General features: G+C 41.8%; 1 protein-coding gene across 1 annotated transcript in view; it reads left to right on the top strand.

The window, feature by feature from the left end:
- Positions 1–766: 766 nt before the first annotated feature.
- The window catches only part of tiam1a (TIAM Rac1 associated GEF 1a), a gene marked incomplete at its 3' end in the record, with an annotated part of 42,110 nt that continues 20,729 nt past the window's right edge, over positions 767–22,147 (top strand). The window contains exons 1-13 of the mRNA XM_083889829.1: positions 767–824; positions 2,821–3,464; positions 4,813–5,096; positions 6,042–6,317; positions 6,402–6,630; positions 7,975–8,147; positions 9,317–9,541; positions 11,740–11,925; positions 15,592–15,738; positions 15,864–15,938; positions 19,118–19,288; positions 21,096–21,200; positions 22,012–22,093. Of these exons, the coding sequence (XP_083745955.1) occupies positions 2,828–3,464; positions 4,813–5,096; positions 6,042–6,317; positions 6,402–6,630; positions 7,975–8,147; positions 9,317–9,541; positions 11,740–11,925; positions 15,592–15,738; positions 15,864–15,938; positions 19,118–19,288; positions 21,096–21,200; positions 22,012–22,093 (2,590 nt within the window). The 5' untranslated portion in view covers positions 767–824; positions 2,821–2,827. The remainder of the gene's footprint in view (positions 825–2,820; positions 3,465–4,812; positions 5,097–6,041; positions 6,318–6,401; positions 6,631–7,974; positions 8,148–9,316; positions 9,542–11,739; positions 11,926–15,591; positions 15,739–15,863; positions 15,939–19,117; positions 19,289–21,095; positions 21,201–22,011; positions 22,094–22,147) is intronic.

Genomic DNA, 22,147 nt, shown 5'->3' with positions numbered 1-22,147 from the left:
TGCATTTTTTAATCCGACTGTCGTACTGAAAACATGCACACACACAGTGAGCATGCTCACACTTGCATACCTTCACACTGTACACAGCACATTATGGAAATGGTCTCCTCTAAGCAGCTCAGGGTTGGCATTAGAGAAAATTAGGTCGTGTTGGCAAGGATCGTTTAATTGAGTCTTAAGCAGGGAAAAAGAGAAATCACACTTCATAGCATGCTTTCATCTTCATGTCATTTTAAAGTGTGGGCATTTCTTTGTCTGCAGGGGGAAAAAAAGAGGTGTTTTCCCAAAAATGTTTGGTGCACGTGCCTGTGCATGCCTTCTCGTTGGCAGGGAGTTTTAACGGCACAGTTTAAATAAAACGCGGCTGTTTTTGAATTTTATTCTCTTTTCACATTCTCCCCTCTGGCGCTGTGTGTTTCTATAGAGTATGAGTGCATATTAATGTATATTTCATGGATATTTGTCTGCATTATCTGATAAAATGTGTTACCTGCACGGTGTCTTTCATCTTAGATTTCCTCTCACGGCTTTATCCTCACCTTCACTTCACCCCTTTCACTGAACTCTGTGTAATGCATCTGGCAGATGCTCCTGGAGTCAAATGAGAATTAATTTCCCTTCTTCTCTGTGTGCATTTGACACAGCGGGTCACTTTGAAGCGACACTGATCCACTTCCAATCTTTCTTCTTTTTTTTTTGGTTCCTCTCAGGCCGAAGCGACGACAACAGCGAAGTGTTTGAAGATGCGTGGAGGATCATGTGTTCGGTGAAAGACGACGCCACGATGTTGAAGGGACGCTTGTGAGGTTGATGCTTAACTTAAGGTAACTTTTACAGTAAATGTTATATTTTTAATTGTCAGTCCTCATTGATAAGGAATCAGTCAGACCAAGTAACTTTAACTACCTTTGGTTTGTCTTAAAGGCAGTGATTTAATATAAGAATAATCCACTTTATTGCACAGTCAAAAATATGGAAGCCCATTTCCACCAGAGTAAAAAAAAGAAGATCCGACTATATCCTACTACTATACTCAAAATAATGAGATAGTATCTCATTATATTGACTTAGTATCTCATTATATTGACTTAGTATCTAATACTATCTCAAAATCATGACTTAGTATCTCATTATATTGACTTCGTATCTCAAAATAATGACTTAGTATCTCATTATATTGACTTAGTATCTCAAAATAATGACTTAGTATCTCAAAATAATGACTTAGTATTTCATTATATTGACTTGGTATCTCAAATTATGACTTAGTGTTTCATTATATTGACTTAATATCTCATTATATTGACTTAGTATCTCAAAATAATGACTTAGTATTTAATTATATTGACTTACTATATCAAAATAATGACTTAGTATCTCATTATTTTGACTTGGTATCTCAAAATGATGAGATACTATATCAAAATAATGACTTAGTATCTCATCATATTGACTTGGTTTCTCATTATATTGACGTAGTATCTCAAAAATAATGAGATAATATCGCATTATTTTGAGATAGTATCTCATTATTTTTGAGATACTAAAAAAGGCGCTAAAAGCTAAATGAGATTTCCGTTCATTCTGAAGACTTAAATGAGACAAAACCACCAAACTTCCAAGGTATTTAATCTCTAAATAAACCCCTTTTTTGTCTGCTCGCTGCTTCATAGACTGCATCATCCTCAACAAATTCCTTCACATCCAGATCTGTTGAAAAAGCCAATTAGTGTTCAGGGAATTTCCTCTTCAACATTGGATACATGATCCACCATCTTCTTTGTCTGGGGATGACTCACCTCCCGTGTACTGAACCCGCCATCAGTTAAAGGGACATCAAAGGCTGAGCGCTCATCCGACAAAGCAATAGACCAGGTCATAATTTGAGAGCTTTGTCTGAAGGAGTTAAAGTCTATTTTCACTCGTGTTCTTTGTTCATTAAAGGGCACAATCTGCACTTACTGTAGGTGTGATATATCTGAAAATAGATAGATACCAGTTTTAAAATGAGCAAATCTCAGCAATCTTGTTATTGGATGGTTTTGCAATAAAGTCAAACAACCAGTGCTTTACATGGTAAACACAATAAATCATGATCAAAGTAAAACAGTCAAATGGTATCCAGTAAGATCACTAAAAACCAAGCACATTTTTAAGACTTGATTTTGCAGAATCTGCTGCGACCACTTATCAGGATTTCAATTCAAGTATTGAGTTGTGATCATTATGACTTAGGAGACTTAGGAGACCTAACCTTATTCCTCTTTTTGACTTTGAACGTCTCCACCCAGTTCTTTCAGTCAAAATTAGAAGATTTTGTTTTTCTCTGACCGTTTTCCTGATCCTCCCAAGAACACAGATCTACATGCAAATTTAATAAAAAAAAAAAAAAAATAGGGCACATTAGCCCTTTACTTAATAAGCATACATATAGATCACACACTAGGTGTTACACAAGGCCTGTTTTTGGACAATGAAACAAAAACTCAAACAAATATTATTTTAAATCATGTTTTACACTGTTCAAATATCTGAACTAGAGTGTCTTTTTAATAAAACTTTTATTTTTTCTTAATTTTTAATGGTAACTGCATGTTAAAATATGTATTAAGTTGGAAATAATTGCCAAATATTGAAAGTTATACTTGAAAAATGGACTCACAGGACATTTTCTGGCCCTGTCATGGTTAAAAATAAGCAAAAAATAAAAAGTCCAGATGAATATTTTGGGGCTTGGGTGTTAAAGGGTTAGAAGATAAATCACAGATCTGGCACTAGACCAATACATAGTTGTAAAATAACCTGTCCCTTGTTTTGCAGTTGAATCATGGGAAACGTGGAGAGTCAGAACGGGGACAGTGGTTTCTACGGCGACGTGGCGGGACAGCTCTCCCGTAAGCACACGTCCCGCTCACTCCGCCTCTCCAACAAGCACCCGATCACCCGCCGCTCCCGGCACTCCTCCTCCGTGAAACAGGAGCACAGGAACTCTCAAACGTCCACGCGCTCCTCCAGCACGCCGAGCATCCCGCAGTCGCTCGTGGAGAACGGGCTGGAATCGTTCAACGCCGCAGATGCTTTCGAAGAGTTCGGCATCAACCCTCACTGGACACAACGCGTGGCTATGACAATGAGGCCGGAGTCCTTCCAGCAGGACGACGACCCTTTGGCCACGCCGACCCCTGAAACCTCAGAGGCGGACACGATAGCTCAGGACGGAGGAGAGGACTCCATGGGGGAGGGAGATGCTGCCGGGGAGGAAAGGTACCTGCAGCGAATGACTGAGGGCCCCAGAGAGGGAGGGAGTTTCAAAAAGAAGCGGTCGAAGTCGGCGGACATGTGGAGAGAAGACAGTCTGGAGTTCAGTCTGTCTGACCTGAGCCAGGAGCATCTGACCAGCACTGAGGAGATCGTTGATGGAGGAGAAGACGAGGAGGAGGAGCGGTTCACTCGGCCCGGAGCAGGTGAGGACGTCTCACACATCCCCACATTTGTATTTTTACGAAAAATGTGTATAATGTTCATGCATTATGCAAGCACACTTAAGATAATAAGATAATCCTTTATTCGTCCCACATGGGGAGATTTGCAGTCCAGTACTATTTAAAGGTCCAGTATGTGAAAGAAAATACTGATATCTAAAGATTATAACATTTGCTCACCCTGAGTATTAGAGCAGGCAAGTACGGTGGCCTTTGAGGACTGTACTATAAATATGTAATTCATCTTTGCTTCAAACTACTGTTTAAAAGTGCATTAAAACAGCTTAATCCAAGGGTTTGAAAACTAAAAAGTGTATATTTTAAATCAGTTATGCACTTAAACAAAGATACGTATTGGCAACTGTTCCCAAATAAACTCTCCCTATGTTACAGACTGGACCTTTAAAGATATCACTTACAGTAATTTTTAATCATATTCATAATACAACTGATTTCTTTCACATGCACTGCAGCAGCAAATATAGATTTTTCACTTGTCTAACATTTAATATGATAATCATCGATTGGCTGCTATCATACTGTTTTATGATAATATTTTAGGTGTATATCACCCAGTCCTATATGTTACATGTCCTGTTTTGAAGCAGAACATTGGATATTCAGGATGTTGTTTTCAAAAAGCACCACAAAGGACTTATGGTTGAGGGAAAAAAAGGCCATCGTTTGATTTGCTTTGCAGATGATGAGGAAGAAGGAGGGAGGGAAAGAGCAGAGTAAAAGAGAATTTGAGGAAAATCAAGTCGACTGATTGAAGCTTATTTCGCTTTCGCGAGTCGTGCTTGAGTTCAGTTGATCACAGGATTGTTGGTTGAGCTGATGCTATGCGGGAGCTGCTGCACTTCACCGTGAAGGTAGACTGGAGCCGGCAATTTATCAGTCGAACATCTAAGCGCTGCCTCGGGTGGTGGCAGAGCTTGGAAGAATGTGTAGGCATGTTGTGCTCGAGATGTAGACTGATAAATCGGGCAGGCTGATTAATCAGACTGATATTTACTATGTTTTTAATCATCAGCACTGGTCGATTATTATTTATTAATCAGTCTGTTTTTACAAACTACACATCAAATCGGAATCATGAGATATTAAAAGAGACCATTGCCAAAAAACTGGCATCAAACAAGCCCTATTTTCAAAAAATCATCATCGGCAGCAGCCATAAAACTCTCCATATTAGTCAACCTCTGGTTTACACACACATGCAGATTCACAGAGACATGGTGGAGGTTAATTTGACTTTCAAATCTGCTCTTCCCCTCGCACTCACACACCCACACGCTGCCCTGCACTAACCACCTGTGTACGTTTCCAGGCTCAGCTGAAAGAGCATCGTCCCTGGACCATCTGTGCAGCCAGCAGAGTCCTGGCCTCAGGGGCCAGAGGAGCCGTTACCCTAAAAACAACCGGAAAGACGCCAGCGGTGATGGAGACGGGGAGGAGGGGCTGATGTCTCCAACCGAGGAGGAAGTCGGAGGCTACGGAGCGTTCACGCTTCCTTGCCGGCGTTCCCACTGCCTCTCCGAGGGCCTGGCGGGGCTCGGCATCCCGGCCGCACCCTGCCCTGCTTTCCAGGGACGTCGCGCACAAACGACTCAGGTTGGATCACATTATGAATCGACACTAGAGGTTAGAGGTTAGAGGTTAAAGATCTCATCTTCCTCTGTCCTCATTTATGAAATATAGACTCTAAGAGGAGAAAGAGGACTTTGTTTACCAGTCGTATCCAGGAAGTTCAGCAGGGTTCAGAGACGTGACACAGGACACCAGTCAATCCAGGCATTAACATTTTGTTGACAGCAGACATTTCCTGTGTCTCCACATGCTTCGCAGAACATGTTTGTATGTGTTTTCAGATAGAAAGTCACTGTGGGCGTTCTTCTCTAATGATGGTTTCTTAATTCCTCCTCGAGGAATTAAAGCAATCACGCGTAATGTCTTTACATATGAAAAAACACACACATGGTGACAGTGTGATCATAAGTTACAGCTTAATCTTATCTTAAAATAAAAAATACACTGCAATTATCTGGTTAATTGGGGATTTAATTGACAAGAATAAAGACTGCCCTCCATAATTATCCCGTCTTTGTTGAAAACATTAGTAAATAAAAAGGAAGTACAAAAATAGCAAGTTTTAAGTTATTCCCAGACCCTTTAAGCACCCTTGGATAGCAGTGTGCCCTAAGTGCTCATCATAATTCATCCAGTCAGGCTTGGGGGAGGGGGGGGTTTAGCCTGGATATAAATAGATCAACAAGAGGAACAGAGGGAGACTCAGTTCTGTGAAAGGAAAAAGTGTGAAAGCACACGCAGACCCCCGTCACTTACAGTGGAGAGCGGTCATGGAGCGGAACTGCACGGCTAAATATGTGCACAGACGCACATGGTGATGCAGTTACAGAAATACAAACGCACAAACCAGTAAACCCTTTGAGAAGCATGAGCTGTGGTTGATTATTGCACATGAAGTGAAATGACCTCTTGCATCGTGACTATTTTTCATGTCCACTTATTGATCATCTGCTGGTTTGGACCCTGTAGGATATCTCTGGAGTTCTGGGCGAAGGAAGCGAGTACGGCGACAGCGGCATAGATGGCGTCACCACAGATATCGACGGCGACCTGGTGTCGCGCCGCTGCAAGGCCATGTCGGCCTCGTTCTCCGTGTACTCGACCGCGGAGAGCAGCGTGTTCAACGGCAGCGACAGCGGCAGCAGCAGCGCCGGAGGAGGAGAAGGCCGAGGCGGGGAAGGAGGAAGAGGAGGAGGAGGAGGAGTGTATGAGAACTTCAGGAAGGAGTTGGACAATCAAGCCTGGGTCAGTGACCTTGTGCGTTTCATCTAAACGTTGTTATGTGCTGTGTTTCGCACCTGCTTCATCTCTCAATGACCTTCTCTGCAGACGCGGGGTCGGGACTGTGCGGAGGAGGCCGGCTCAGCTGTGAGCGACGAGCAGAGCAGCGGCACGCTCAGCAGCGCGTATCCATCGGACGCTCTGATTGGCTGTGCACAAGGCACGGTGAGGAAAGCCGGAGCTCTGGCTGTGAAGAACTTCCTGGTCCATAAAAAGAACAAGAAGGTGGAAACTGCAACGAGGCGCAAATGGAAACACTACTGGGTCTCTCTGAAAGGTGTCGCACTGAGTCTTGTACTTTATTTGTGACTTGTGTTTTGGCTTTTTTCACCTTTTTTTTTTCCAATAGAGAGTGATGGGAATTGTGAGGCAGCTTCAAACTGAGGATGATGTGATCACATGATGATCCATCTTAGGGTTTGACTGACCGGAATAGTGATTAGAATGCTGTTTAGCCTTGGCTAGGCAGACTAAGCTTCTCTTTTGTACTATATTTTCTGAATATAATAACCTTAAATATGGAGGATTTAGCCCAAAAAAATATGGCTGTCTGACAGCGTACATGTCTTATTTTTTCAGTTTGGTGTTTTTATTATTGTTTGTGGTTAAATAATACATAACTCTTGCACTGTATAGGGCTGCGCGATTAATCGAAAATTGTGTTTCAATTACGATTTTGGCCCCTCATGATTACAAAAACAAAGTAATCGAAACAATTTGATTATTTCTCACAAAATGGGGGCTTTTATTCTGAAAATAACGCTCCTCATCCGTCTAAAATGGAACACAGGCATTCAGGAGGAATCCCCGTTTTCAGTAAAAATGTATACAGTATAAAATAATTTATATTTATGTAAAGGTAAATTCAAAATGTTTTTCTTTGATTGTTTTATTTATGTACAATAATTCAGATTTTTTTGTATATTTTAAATACCATCCACACTGCCTTTTAAAATGTAAATGTAATGAATAATAATAATAATAATATATAAACCTGTACTGTCCCTTTAAAAGCTGCTGCATCTAAAATCAAATCAATCCAAGATTTTGTTACCGCTGATATTTATTAACAGCGAACATATATTTGTGGGGAGAAAAAAACCCAATTGATTTTAGTCTGAATTGCTCAGCCGTGCCGTTGCATTCAGATAACATCTTAACCTGGACCTAACCTACTTTATCTCTCTCTCCGCCGCGTACTGCGACTGTAATCACATCACATCCTAACGCGGCGCCTGCCCTTGCTCGTCACCTCTGCTGTCCTCTCTCGCCCTCGAGTGAGTGGCCTTACGTTGCCTCGTCTCGGGCCTCGTCTCAATCTAATTTTACGCCGCCGTCCGTGTCTAATCCAATCTCATATTCGCAAAAAAATGCAGATGCGGCATCTACAGCTGCATTCCATCCCCCCATGAAAATAAATAATCTTAGTCTCCCAGTGTTCCCTCCTCCATGTCATGTTGCATGTTAACAACGTAGGGCATCATTGTTTCCACTGAGGGATAAAATGCAGCACATTTGGTGTTTTATTTGAAGATGTTCCAATTTCCAAACATATTGAATTAAATGAAAAAGTGAAAAAAGTAGAAACAACTCTCTTTTCTGTTTTCTGTTTTCCCTCAAGGCTGCACCCTTTTCCTGTATGACTCAGATAGTCGTTCGGGTATCGACCACAACAGCGTTCCGAAACACGCGCTGTGGGTTGAGAACAGCATCGTGCAGGCCGTCCCTGAACATCCCAAGAAGGATTTCGTCTTCTGCCTCAGCAACTCGGTCGGGGACGCTTTCCTCTTCCAGGTGAGAGAGAGAGAGACACTGGTATTTAGGGCTGTAACTTTTCATAATCCATTAATCGGTGGATTATTTTTTCGATGAATCGCAGTGGGCGCGCGTGAACCGGCATGAACATCCATGGATGTCGTCTGTTAAACAGTTCCGCGCCTATGAGTGACGTATGAATCGCGCGACTCAACGAATCGATGACCAAATTCGTCGGCAACCCTTTTCGTAATCGAATTTTATCGATTCGTTGTTGCAGCACTACTGGGATTTAAAACACCCCTTTTGGTATTCAAAACATGCATGTGATATATGAGTTGATGTCCTTTCAAAACTGCGTATTTCATATAAATTGGGTCCACAAATGATATCATTATTCCCTGGTATTACAGTCTTAGAAATAAGGGTTCTAAAAGGGTTCTTCTACAAGGGCTGAGGTTCTACCTGGAACCATTACCAGTTTTTGGTAACACTAATGGTTCCAGTAAGAACCATTTAAAACCCCTTTCATGAATAAAGGGTTTTAAAAGGGTTCGTGGTGGAACACTCCAAAAGGGTTCCAGGTGGAACCTTTATAAAAAGGTTTTACCTGGTGCCAGAAAGGGTTCTCCTATGAGGACAAGCCGAAGAACTTCTAAGAGTGTACATAAATCAGCAGATTAGGACATTTTCTGGCATAAACACTGACCTTAGTCCTAATGAGGCAGAACCTCATTTCTGAGGAACTGGTTAGGGTTAGGCATCATGTTTTGATGATTATGGTTGGGTATAACACTTTGTTTAGGCTGTCCAAATAAATGGAAGTCAATGCAGTGTCCTGAGCTGAATAGCTGCACACATCTGCATGTGTCATGAACATGGACGTGACATTTAGCCACGCGGCAGATAAGCCAGTCCTGTGTCCATGTGTTTGTTTCACGTGTGACACGTTTAAAGGCCACACTGTCAAACTGACGCCGATCCGCCACAGTCACCATTGTGTAATATTCAAATGTTTCTAATTATATTCATGGCATCTGTCCACAGTGACATTCAATCACCATAAGTGATAAAACAGTGATCAGATTACCGCGACTGTTGTCTCTCAGAGGTTATTAAAGTGATATTTCAATTCTTTTAGCCCTCTTAATTACCCTCTCTCACTGTAACCAAGGCCTTTGATCGATGTGTACTTCTTACCTTGTCAGACGTCGGGCCAGACGGAATTGGAGAATTGGATCACGGCCATCCACTCAGCGTGCGCCGCCGCTCTCGCGCGACAGCACCACCGCGAGGACACGGTTCGCCTGCTGCGGACCGAGATCCGCAAGCTGGAGCAGAAGATCGACATGGACGAGAAGATGAAGAAGATGGGAGACATGCAGCTGTCCACCGTCACTGACGGCAAGAAGAGGAAGACCATACTGGAGCAGGTAATACATACAGTAATCATCGTCAAGATGAAAGAAGTATCTACTGAGTGATTTTTGATGCTGATATGAAGCAGGTTTGTGATCTCACGTACTGAGCAGCGTTTGAGTTGAAAGAAAACACCTTCCCCGCTATCTTTGAAGTGCGCTGATGCTCTCACACGCTGAAAATATCGGCGATAAATCATCTTTACTGCTGTGGCGTCATCCAGGCGAAAGAAAATGTTCTTAGGGAGAACCTCGCACTGACAGATGTTTCCAAACACATTCTGACTGGCGCTCATTTCTGCATACTCGTAACACATGTCAGAACACATGCACATGATGCATACATGAGCAGGCAGGTGAAAGCTGAAATGTCTCTCAGTCGGTTTTTTTTTCACGTGTAATTGCTGTTTATGGAAACAAGTCACAGCTGCAGGTTCAAAGCTTTCTCCACTCTCAGGTTTGCTCACTGTCAGTGAAATAAAGCATGCAGTTTTACTCTTTTTCCATACCAAGGCATAAGCGAACTTAGTGGCTGCTTAATAGTGTGTGGATACATTTTAAAAACATATTAATGAAATTCAGATATGTTTAGATATGGAGTTATTTGGTTTTATTTTGGAGTTACAGATTGTTCATTTAGTGCACATTTGCACATCAAGTCATTTCACTAGTTTACTTTTTTAAATTCATGTTCAGTATTACCACATTCAGTGCTTCACTCTGAATATAAAAGTTCACATTAATGCTAACTGTTGCGATTTTACTGCTCTCTAAAAGAAGAGTGACACTAGTTTGGTGTAAATATATATCAACTATAATTATAAACTAGTGCTCTGGGCACGTAACGGCTTCAACGTTAACGCACATTAACGAATGACGCGTTTCCATGACGACTGACCGGGAAAAGACGCGCGTGTCGTCATGTTTACGTGACTCCAGAATGTTAAAATGAGTCTCTAAAGTAACGCTAAACGTATACGCAGTACACATGTATGCTGGTTATTTGTAGCGCTGCTCTTTTCGTTGAATAAACACACCGCTCCAGTTTGACTGTCGGCACGCAAACGGCACTAACGCAGCTTACGGAGCTAACGGAGCTAACTTGTAAACGGTGCCTCCCATTAACCGCCGTTAACATGTTAAAGTGCCCAAACTATTATAAACTATATTGAATGCAATTTATAGCTGGTGGGAGGGGGGGCCCCCCAAATCAAATTCATCTTAGGGCCCCATAAAGGCTTTGGCCGGCTCTGTACGTGTGTCAAACCCTGTTTATATATATATATATATACGTGGCATTTGTTTCAAGTCAATCAAAAATAGAGGGACCCTTTAGTTTTATTAATTTAGAAAATGTGATAAAATCAGAAAATAAAGTATATAACAATTTATTTCAAAAAAACACATTTGGGTTGTATTTATACAGCGCTTTTAAGGCTTGATGTCCACTTAAAACTATCCATTTAAAAGACATCTCACTCTACCACTGATCCACTATCGCCCCATCAACAACCGTTCAATGTTTCAGGGTGTTTTCTCGTCCTACAAACCTTTTTCTCTTTCTTTTTTTAAATTTAACTCTTAACAGACAAATCAAAGCTTCAGAGTAAATTGCTGTCTGTTTAAACTTATTTAATGTTCTTGTTTTCTTTTCTTCGGTGCAGTTGATTAACTCTTTTGTTGCAATGAAATTAAATTTGGCAGTTGTTGTCACTTGTGGCTTCTCGGGAACAATGAGATTCCCCTTGTACTATGTTTCCCCCTCCCTCATTTGGAAGGACCGTTGGAAGCTGTTGGTTTTTTAACTCTGTACATGTACAAATTGTGCCAAAAATGATCTGTAAAATGAGTTTACATAAGACGACAGGCCTGGGAGATGATGTATAAATGTTAGTCCTGACGCACGTGAAGAAAGCAGTGTTTCTGTGTTCCACCTCCCACAGCCCACGCTCTGATACATAACACAGCAGGTCGGTGAAAGGTGGGGGTTGTGTTCATGAGTAATACTTCTTCATCACTCCCACATCTCGCTCTTCCCAAAATGCCCAAATGACAAAACTGATCATTTATGCATCTTCTACGCACATTTTATCTCTCTTGTGGGTTTTCAACACTGTGCCGTCCCAGTGGATAAATCTGGATCTAATCTAGCTTTTTTTTGCAGTTACATAACCGCTAATGCATCACTGTTCTCGCACGTCTCCCTCTTTTAGATCTTCTTGTGGGAGCAGAACTTGGAGCAGTTTCACATGGACCTGTTCCGCTGCCGCTGCTACCTGGCCAGCCTGCAGGGCAGCGAGCCGCCCAACCCCAAACGCCTGCTGGGCTTCGCGTCGCGTCCCACGAAGCTGGCCATGGGACGACTGGGCATCTTCTCCGTTTCTTCCTTCCACGCACTGGTATGACAGCGATTTCCTCGTGCACACATTTTGCAATTTAACCGAATCAAAGCTCCTTAATCCCAAACTCAAACCCTGCCTTCATGCATTTAATGAGAGGTTCCCAAGTGCCCACTGTCAATTTCAGCTCAGCCTGGAGAGTGGGTGTGTTTATCAGGCTGTTCTTGTCACTTACGCCCACTGAAGGCCTGAGAAATGTGCAAAATAATAGACGCCGTATGTTACCTTAGGTTAAAACACATCAAAACCATGCGAACAAGTACAAAGAAAAGAAAGTGAATGCTAAATTATGAGCAGATACATATCCTCGATGAGGATCTGTCGCGTGTTGGATGACTCAGCACAAATAAAGGCCAGCGCTGACTCATTTTTAGTCCGTACAGATACATTTGACAAAATGTTGACCCGGTTCCCAATATAAATCATGAAAACAGCCAATTTGAGCATAATTTAAAGTTTGTGACACTTAAAAGTTTGAGATAAGTGTTGGACAAATTAGTCAGCTTCATTTTGTGCGTGTAATTCAAAATATATACAAATGAGTGTTATGTAAACGGCTGATCATCCAAAAATATCCCCCATCTGTGGATGCAAACCAGGTCTCTGGGAATGACTGATCTATGGGATTATGGGCATAAACTGGATGTATCTTTGGGATTATAACTAGAAACAGATTTTTTTTTCCCCCAGTTGAAAAAATGGAAATCGGTCCAGCTGCATCTGAATAACTGCAACAGTAACACATGTTTGCCTCTTGATTTATATCCTTTACCTTTTTCAAAAGCAATTTCGACCGACTCCCAAAAGACAAAAATGGAGTTGAATAGGGTAATTTAACTCCGGCACTGAGATAAAACAAAACCCAGTCTTCATCGTTCATATTCTCACATACCACAATTGAGAAGACGGGTACACGCTGAGATGTGCACACTCGATGTCACCTCACCACATTCAGAACATTCCCCCCTCTCAAAGTTTCCCATCACAGAAATGAAAAAAAACGAGACATTCTGACCATTTGTTCTCTGCCTGTTTTTCGCCCCGCGGGCTCACAGTCTTCGTGCTGTCTGTATCAGGCTCTCGCTGTTACCTGGAAAAAATGTAAAGAATGAAATCCCCGACCTTTAATCGAATGATCTATGCGTGTATCTGTGTATCACGCAGCTGCTCGCAGAGAGTAAGCAGCTGGAACCGAAAAGCAAAAGAGACAAAAGAGGTGGAAACAGTATCTGTGTACGAGCGGCAGATGGATAAACGCGCATTCACACATCACAACAGCAGAGGCTTTTTGGTTTTTTTGATTGGTGGATCAATACAAACTCTGTAAGTAAGCTGCAGCATCCCTGAGGCACTTTCCCACAAACAGGCTTAACATCCTCTGCTCTGTTGGCCCCCGCGACCCCCCGTCCCTTCCTTCACTGGCCATATCTCCACTGCCTTTGTCTTTGTCTGTCTCACTGAGTCTCTGCTTCTTCCTATCTCACATTATTTTCTTCCTAACAGTGTTTTTTCCCTGTGAGTTAAATATGAGGGATGCTTCATACCACTTGTTCATACATATAAACTGATATATACACTACATACATTACTGAGAGGTCTTGAGGCCCCGACACCAAAACATGCACATGTTTTTTTCATAATCTGTTCATCTGTCTTCTCGTGTTTTAACAGTGTAAATGTGTAACTTTGCCTATATCTTGGCCTTTGAAAAAGAGGTTCTTAAGGGTGAATTCCAATTCCTTGCTTAACCCTCAATCTTAACCCTCAATCTCAAAAATGTGCGCTCCCTCTATTGCAAGTGCTGTCCCGATTCTCAGAAAAATTAAGTTGAGGGGCAAGTTTAAGGGCTGTATCGCCCTCAATATAGAGATTTTTTTCCGAGACCACCCTTGGGAGCAAGGGCTACCCAGAATGCATTGCGTGTTTTCACATAAGAAAGATGGCGTCGAAAGCAGCGAAGCGAGTGCGATACAAATTAAGTATTTTCTTTGTTAATAGATATATAAAAATGTTGAAAACCATTGTATTAACTTAGTTTAGGCCCATATTATGGATTACTAACGTCATTGTTGCGTAACATTTATTTTTATTTTACGATCTTTTGTCAATAGCCGGCCGGTGCGGACAAGCGATCGTTTGCTATGGTTTTACTTTTCAATAAGCCGTGGTGTGTGGTAACTGTCAGCTGAATATGTCCGTGGTTGTGGTATTTGTATGAGTATCATCTTATAACTAACTGACAACCTAATAACTTGACTGACAAACAGATCGTAATAAATAATCCTGACATAAATGTGTTCTTCTTCTTCTTTTTTGGAGTTGACAGACTGGACGCAGCGTTATTCTGCCCCCCGCAGTCGGAAGATGTATCTGCATTTAAGGGGTGTCCCATTTCTAAGTGACAAAATAACCCTCGACACTTGGTTTTGAGGGCCAGTTAAGATTAAGGGTTGAGCTTGAGGGTTAAGATTGAGGGTTAAGATAGGAATTGGAATTGGCCCATTACCTCAATGGAATATCCTGGTTGAAGGTGCCATATGTAAGAATGTGGCCAAAAACAGTTACTACATTCAAATTCAAAATACCGAGGTCTTTTAGCTTTCATTTTCTGACGTAACTGGCAACCCGTGGTTGCTCGGCAGCTGAGACTCTACTGACTGCAATGATTGGTAGACGGCTGTAGGTGGCACCACATGCTAAATCATGATGTCAAAACATAAACATGATTTGCAGTCTGCAAAATATGTTTTTTAATGCAAATATTTTGTCTGTACTGTTGTTGTTGGTGAGTTCAGTTTGTTATATGAACATTATTCCTGAGTCTCTGTGACATATTAGGAGGATTTTATGGCCAGTTGATTTAGATTTATACATAATGCACCTTTAAATAAAAGGAAAAGACAGTGAAATACTAACTTTATTTATATATATATAAAAAAACACACACAAGAAAAAGTAATATAAGTCTCAGTCGCTATAGTTTGTTTTTCTTCCTTTAGTTACTGCAGTAACTGTGTGTTCATTAGAGATATTTGTGTAAAAACAGCAGCTCTTGCATGCAGCTTACATAAGACGTGTCTTGAAGACGGTTCGTCCTATTAGTTTTGAAGTGTGCGTCTCTCATTAGACCGTCGAGGGCGGATAACAAGCGCACACTCGCATAACTAGAGTATGTGTGTGTGATCGCTTTTAAACCAACATGTGCATCAAATGATGTATTCATGCACCGTATAGGGAGTCCGAGCAGTGAATTAACCCAGAAATGCCACGAGTGGTTGCTCTCTCTCTCTCTCTCTCTTTGTGTGTGTGCAGTAGTAGGTCAGTGAGAGGTTCAAAGGGTTCAGCGTGTGCCATTAGCTTATAACGAGATGCTGACAGTGTGTGATTTTGAGTGTTGGAGTGTTTACATGCCCCCGAGTGACAGCCACCGCTGAATGTAGCCCTTTTTAGCTCATTCATTTGAACACTACATGAGTGTTGAATCTAATGTGACCCCAATAAAGGCAATATATCGCTTTTAGAAAGAATTCTGTGTGAATTACTGTACACATTATCCTGCTAATCAATATATCTACATGTCTAAATGGGATGAAAGGCGTGTACTTTGCAGAATTGTCCAAAACGTCAAACCAAATTTGTATTTCCTGTATTTCTCACTGTCGCCAGGTTTCGGCCCGCACAGAGAACAACATCAGGAGGAGAAATCAGGCGGCGCCTCGGACCTTCAGCAAACGCCGAAGCCGCTTCTCTTCCCTCTGGGGTCTGGACACCGCGTCCAAGAGGAAGAGCAAGGGACATCCCTCCATTAACCAGGTCTCTCCACAGTGACACATCCACACTACAGGAGTTTGCTTTACCAAACAACCTTTGGTATTTAAAGTGGAGAATAGGTGCCATAACATTGTCTCACTGGTTTGAGTCACTTTGTGTGGTTCCAGGTGTTTGTCGATGGGACAGAGTCCACGAAGAAGCCCCTGGAGCGCATGTTTGAAGACGCCACCAGTGAGAAATCGGTAAGAACCCGTCCATCTTTACTTTATTTTGACATGAAATCAGTTGATTTATATCGACCAAATTCACAAATCTCAGTTTGTTGGTGATAGTAAGGCCCGGTTAAGAGTCTGCAAACGTTTTTTATCCACATTTTTTGGCTTTCTATTCACACAGAACTTGTCCTTTGGGAGCCATAAAATGCTATTTCTGGAAGTCCCAGAGTGAAAAATATCTTAATATCTCAAAAAACTGTGATGTGATAGCCTCCTCTTTCTTGCTCTTGTGTTTTGAGTTGATATAAACTACATTATATGTGTTGTTGGTGTATTTGTGTAGCTGAGTTACAGCGCCACATAGAGGTCTGGCATATATAGTACAGTGTTTGGAGTTGTTTAAGGGAGTTTCGAGTGTATGAGGACATTCTAGAGCAGAAAAGAAAAGGATCATATCGGGAAAGTACTGTTTCAGGCTGTAAACTTCATTAAATCTGGCTCATGTGAACGTCTTTAAAGACGACACAAAATCCTCTCCATTTACTCTGTGGTTGTTATCTGTCCTGTTGCCAAACCAAGATGACAGAGACCACAACAGATATGATGGTTGTTTACTGTAAGCCTCTACTGTAATAAAGCTCCCGGGTCACAGTACAAAGTTCCTCCTTCCTTTTCTTTAGTTTGGCATTAACTTCTGAGAAACCGGAGCTCTCGTCGCTGTAGGCTAATTCCTCGTCATTGTTTGCCTTCCTCACAAGCCGACATTAAAATTACTGGGGCATCTGATGAACCTTTGTGCTCGTGTAATGGGTTGTGGGCTTCTGAAGCCCCCTCAGGCCATCAGACATCTCTGGATTTTCCACTTCTTTTGACTTAACTGACATCCTTGTGGTGTTCTGCGCTCCTCTATCTGGGAGAAGCACAAAATCCGCGCAGGCCTTCCACATCAGCGAATATTTCTTTCAGGTCATTATCAAGTTTTAATGTCTTCAGACCTCCACTTGTCTCCTCAACAGTGAGTGAGATAATAACCGATCTTATTTTCCACAGCTGTGTCTCCTCCTGCATCAGTTGTCACATTATTTGCCTCACAAATCTTCCCAGGACTAACTTGCTTCTGTGTTGTTGTTTGTCTCGATATTGACCGGCCTGTCTCTGTGACAGAAATAATGTCTTCCCCCCCCCCCTTTACTGTACTCTCCTCCTCCTCCTCCTTTTCAAGCATCAAACGCCATTTCCAGACCAGAGTTGACAGATTTCCATTTCGTCTTTTTTCATTTGCTCCAGGCAATTCCAACTCCATCAGCATCACAGGTTATCGACCGCAGGGGTTATTTCTGTCTCCTAATCCTACTGTGAAAAAAAAAAAAAAAAAAAGATCTGATATGTTCGGATCATTAGCTCTCTGATGTTTCAACAAATTATGCAGACATTTGTTACCAAAGGGACAGGCCACTTTCACACCATCTGTGCTCCGGCGAGTCTTTCGGTCATAAAAATACCTTTAGTTGGCAACTGGATTATCTAAAACGACCATATGTGAGCCAACACAGCCTGGTAAATGATGAATATACGGGGGGGAAAAATGTCCCATTACCTGTGAGTTAGAATGGCAGCTCTATATTTTATGAGAACGAGAGAAAGGAAGTGGAGATATGTGGGGGAGGGAATATGGGCCTGGGTCTAAGCTCAGCAGATAGAAGCAAATATAACTAACACTAACCCTCTCTGGCTGTGGAAGACCCCAGTGGCACCATGGGAGATTGATTTCCTTCCACCCACGCCCAACTTAAGCTGGCAGAGTGTGTGGGGGTTACATTAAAGACGTTTCTTTTCTTTTTTTATTTCTGGAAGTGAAACAACCTAGTTTGTAAGATATGGCTGCAAAAAGCTGCATCGTTATGATTATGATTGAATTAAAGTAGACATATTGGTCAAAATACTTTAAGGATGAAGCACCATAGCAGTTTAATCATCCTGCTAAAAACAGACCTGTCCAGAACGCTCGGTTTTGAGTGCCTGTCTCTTTAAATGCAAATGAGACACAAGAAACTACGTATATATATATATATATATATATATATATATATATATATATATATACAGTATATAAAATGCATCCAGTGGATGGGTAAAATCCTCTGAGGCTGGACGTTTGTGTAGAACTCTGTGCTGCACTCACCTGCGTTTTTTGGGACAAAGCGGAGCTCCACGAGACAACAATTCCAACAATGTCTTATTGTGACGTAGTGAGTGAGTCATAAGGCCGCCAGAGTCCCAAATATAATTATTAAAATGATTAAAAAGTTGATTTTGCTATTGTATTTTGCGGGAATCCCACTGAAAACAGTCATTAAAAGGGAAAGTGGGAGATAATAGTGAACCACCCACCGAGCAGAGGCATCTAGATGGGCCAGGAGGGGAGCCAGATGGTGCTGAGAAGAGCTGTGGAGTTGAGGGAGTTGGGGGGAGGTTCTTCCTCTGGGCCTGCCTGATCCATGTGTCTGTGTTTTGTTTTGTCTGTGAACATGTTTGTTTGTGCATACATGCAGAAAAAAAAAAGAAGCATTTAATTTGCTCCCATATTTTTCCCTTCTCTGCCTACACAGGCTGAATCCGTAGAAACACTCTGGACCACCACTGTCAGCAGATTGTGTGGCGTGAATGAAAGATTGGGAGGAGGGAGATGATGGAGTGATGCAGAGATAGAGGGGAAGAGGGCACCAGAAGGAGAGACAGTGATTAGTGGGGGACGAGGGAGTGCGGGCGGGGAGCCACGACAGAGGAACGAAAGAATAAATGCGGATGCTGTTACTTGATAGCGCTTGATAAGGTATCAGTGACAGACAGTGTGAGGTCGAACAGAAGAGGGAAGAGGCCGACATGGCTGCCAGATTGTCGGAGGTCACTCTGATGGGCTTAGAGGTTGCGAGGAATGCACACACACACACACACACACACACACACACACACACACGTGAGTGTAACACATACCCACACAGGGACAAGTGTTTCAAGAGGCTCTCATCAACACAGATGAATTAGATTTTGTAATCAGACACCCTGCCGCTTTCAGGCCACCACCGCTCTCTATCACATTAGTCTCATCATCCCAAGCAAATCTGTTTTCTTTTGTGAGCTGATGGACAACATTATGATTAGAGCAACTGTGTATAACGTAATCACTTTGTTTGTTGTCTTTGCAGAAGGAGAGAGCGGGTTCTGTGAAAAGTCCGCCCCAGCAGAACGTGGACAGCTTTGTTTGGGTTCCCGATTACCTGACTCCCTCCTGGGTGTGTTTGCCAAACAATCAGCCCGTCCTGGCCGTCATACAGCCTGGGGACACGGCGCTGGAAGTCCTCAGCTCCATCTGCAAGGTGGGCAGTTGTTGAGAGGAATACAAATGTTGTATTAGCAGAGACGAGTCTGTCAGGTACGGAAGACGATTAGGGCCATTTGAGTTCTGACTTTAAACTCAGAACTACAGGTGCCAATCTGAGTTTAAAGTCAGAATTCTGGGTTTAAAGTGAGAATTCTGATTTTAAAGCTAGAATTCTGAGTTCAAAGTGAGAATTCTGAAAATAAAGTCAGAATTCTGAGAATAAATTCAGAATTACGAGAATAAAGTCGGAATTCTGAGTTTAAAGTCAGCATTTTGAGTTTAAACTCAGAATTCTGAGAAGAAAGTTGGAATTCTAAGTTTAAAGTCAGAATTTTGAGTTTAAAGTCAGAATTCTGAGAATAAAGTCAGAATTTTGAGTTTAAAGTATAATTCTATTGTAGGTTTTTTAAAGTGATGGTGTGTCTCTCTTTATAATCTGTGCTGAGTGAAGCATCTATGTGTTTTTTTGTCATCCTAAATCTGATCCATTGATTTCGACCAGTATCAGACTGAATATTGTGTCAGTGCATTGATCGACGACTTGAAACACAAGTCACTGTACATGCAAATTGCATGTTTGATTAATGACTGTAGAGCAGATGTTTCACACCAGCAGTCACAGTGAGGACATACATAGACATAATGCATTCTCTCCGAAAGTTATCCATCACAACTAAATGCCTTAATCTAATCCTAACCTAAACCTTATTCTAACCCTTACCCTGAAACCAAGTCTTAACCCATAAAGTGTGACAAAATGTGAAGACCAGCCAAAATAACCTCACTTTCATTTCCTGTTTATTTGGTCCTCACAAAGACATAAAAGTATACACACAAACGCATGCATTAAGGCAACAAATAAAACCGGTGTGAGCTGAGCTGTTAAACGTACAAATAATTCACTTTGACAGGTTTGAAAACTCGTGCAACCTTGGAGAACAAGTCTTTCTGCACACAGTTCTGTTGAGAGTCCTATAAGCGATTATATAAGGACTCTTAAGGACCACCATTTACAGCTTTAATGGCTGGAGATAAGCAGATACTGTATGTAAAAGTCAACTTTTTAAAATTCAGTTTCGGGGGTAACAATGTGGATAATTGGATGCCGATCTGAACATGAATCAGAGAGATCTAAGACCCTGACAGGGTTTCTTCCAGGAATGAACATGTACACGTCACCTGATCTTTTCTCAGTAATTCTCTTACCCTACAATATTTACCGCCGTGTAAGACTCAAGTCTCATGCGGTCTTGTCAACTTTCGTTCCACTTCATCTCCCTCTTTTTCCCTAATTGATCTCAGGCAGAGCTGCAGAATAATGATGCCTCATAATAACACGGATGCGTTCCAGTTGAAGTCTTTGTTGAGAAACAAGCTGAGCGACGCGTGTGTGTGCGTGTGCATGCATGGCTGTAAACATGTCAGGAGGAACTGGAGCGTCTAATTCATGGCTCCATGTGTGGGACATGTTTGCACATACATGTGGATTATATACATGATTTAACACGTGAGCTTTCAAGTCTTTCTTTTTTTGTTAGGGGGCGCCATGAGCTGTTATGTGGGAAATATACGAGAAAATAAAGTTGCAAATTTACAAGATTAAAAGTTTGCTGTCTACGTAAGCAGCATTTACACATGTATGTATATGAGAAAATAAAGTCGCAGATTTACGTGATTAAAGGTGGCAAATCTACGAGAAAATAAAGTTGCATATTTATGTGATTAAAAGTTTGCTGTCTATGTAAGCAGCATTTTCATTTGTATTTCTCCTCATTCCCTCTTATTTTCTTGTTACCTTTTAGACCCATAAAATAGACCGATCCGGCCACTACCTGCGTTTGAAAGTGTGGGTCGACAACCAGATGCTTTACTTTGTTCCCCAACTTGAAGACGACATCTCTGATGTGGTAAGGAAACACACACACACGGTGATAATAACCTGTATTTGTGGCACTTGTTTTTATGTGGATTGCATGGCCTGTACATTATTATTATTAATTAATTTTTACTTCATTTCTGGCTGGATATGGATGCAAGCTTGTGCAAGTTTAATGATTTGGCTGCGGCCTTGATTTATGAAATGCATATAAAATTCCCACGATGCAACAAAGGCACCGCGGCATATATGATATAAATTATGCACAAGAGCATTTGGACTCTATTGTGCGGATTGCGATCTGTTTGCACATTTCTGTTTGTAATTTGTTCTTATGATTCATGCAAATGATCGACCTCACCTCCACATTCATGAGCCCACTGTAAAGCTGTGTGACGGTGCTTTGTAGGTGATACACTGAACTCTTTCTCTCCGAGCACAATCATTGTATTTTTCCTCCACAGCTCTTTTATCTCGCCGCTTTGATCAGCGACTCATTTCACCCCCTTTCATCCCGCGTCTACGGTATTACATTATTATTTCTCGGCAGCGGAGCACACTCGCTGCACACTGCGCACTCCTGTTCCCGTCTGTTGCTTGGTCCACACAGCTGTGTCTATGCTCTTGCCCCACTGTGGGGTCTAAACCCCCTCGTGTGATCACCCACTCACTTTACAGACGTGACCTGGATTTTGACCCCCGCAACCTTCAAATGCGATTGCTCCTTTAAGGAGCCTGAATAATACATGAATCTATCCATTCTTTATTAAGAGCGAAAACATGACCTTGGCTGTTTTCATCCAACAACACTTACTCTCCTCATAATTCTCCTGTGTTTGCAGGTCTATAAAGAAATCGAGATTTGCCCCAAAACGACCCAGATGATACGGTTTGACAACGCAGAGTCCTCCACCATCGGATACGGTATGTTGAAAAAAAATAAACAGGTTTTTGTCACATTATTAAATCTTGTATCCA

This window comes from Microchirus variegatus (genome assembly GCF_963457635.1).
Source record: "Microchirus variegatus genome assembly, chromosome: 5".
Taxonomy (NCBI): Eukaryota; Metazoa; Chordata; class Actinopteri; order Pleuronectiformes; family Soleidae; genus Microchirus; species Microchirus variegatus.
Note: the sequence above shows the minus strand (reverse complement) of the source record. Positions and strands in the feature narration are given on the sequence as shown.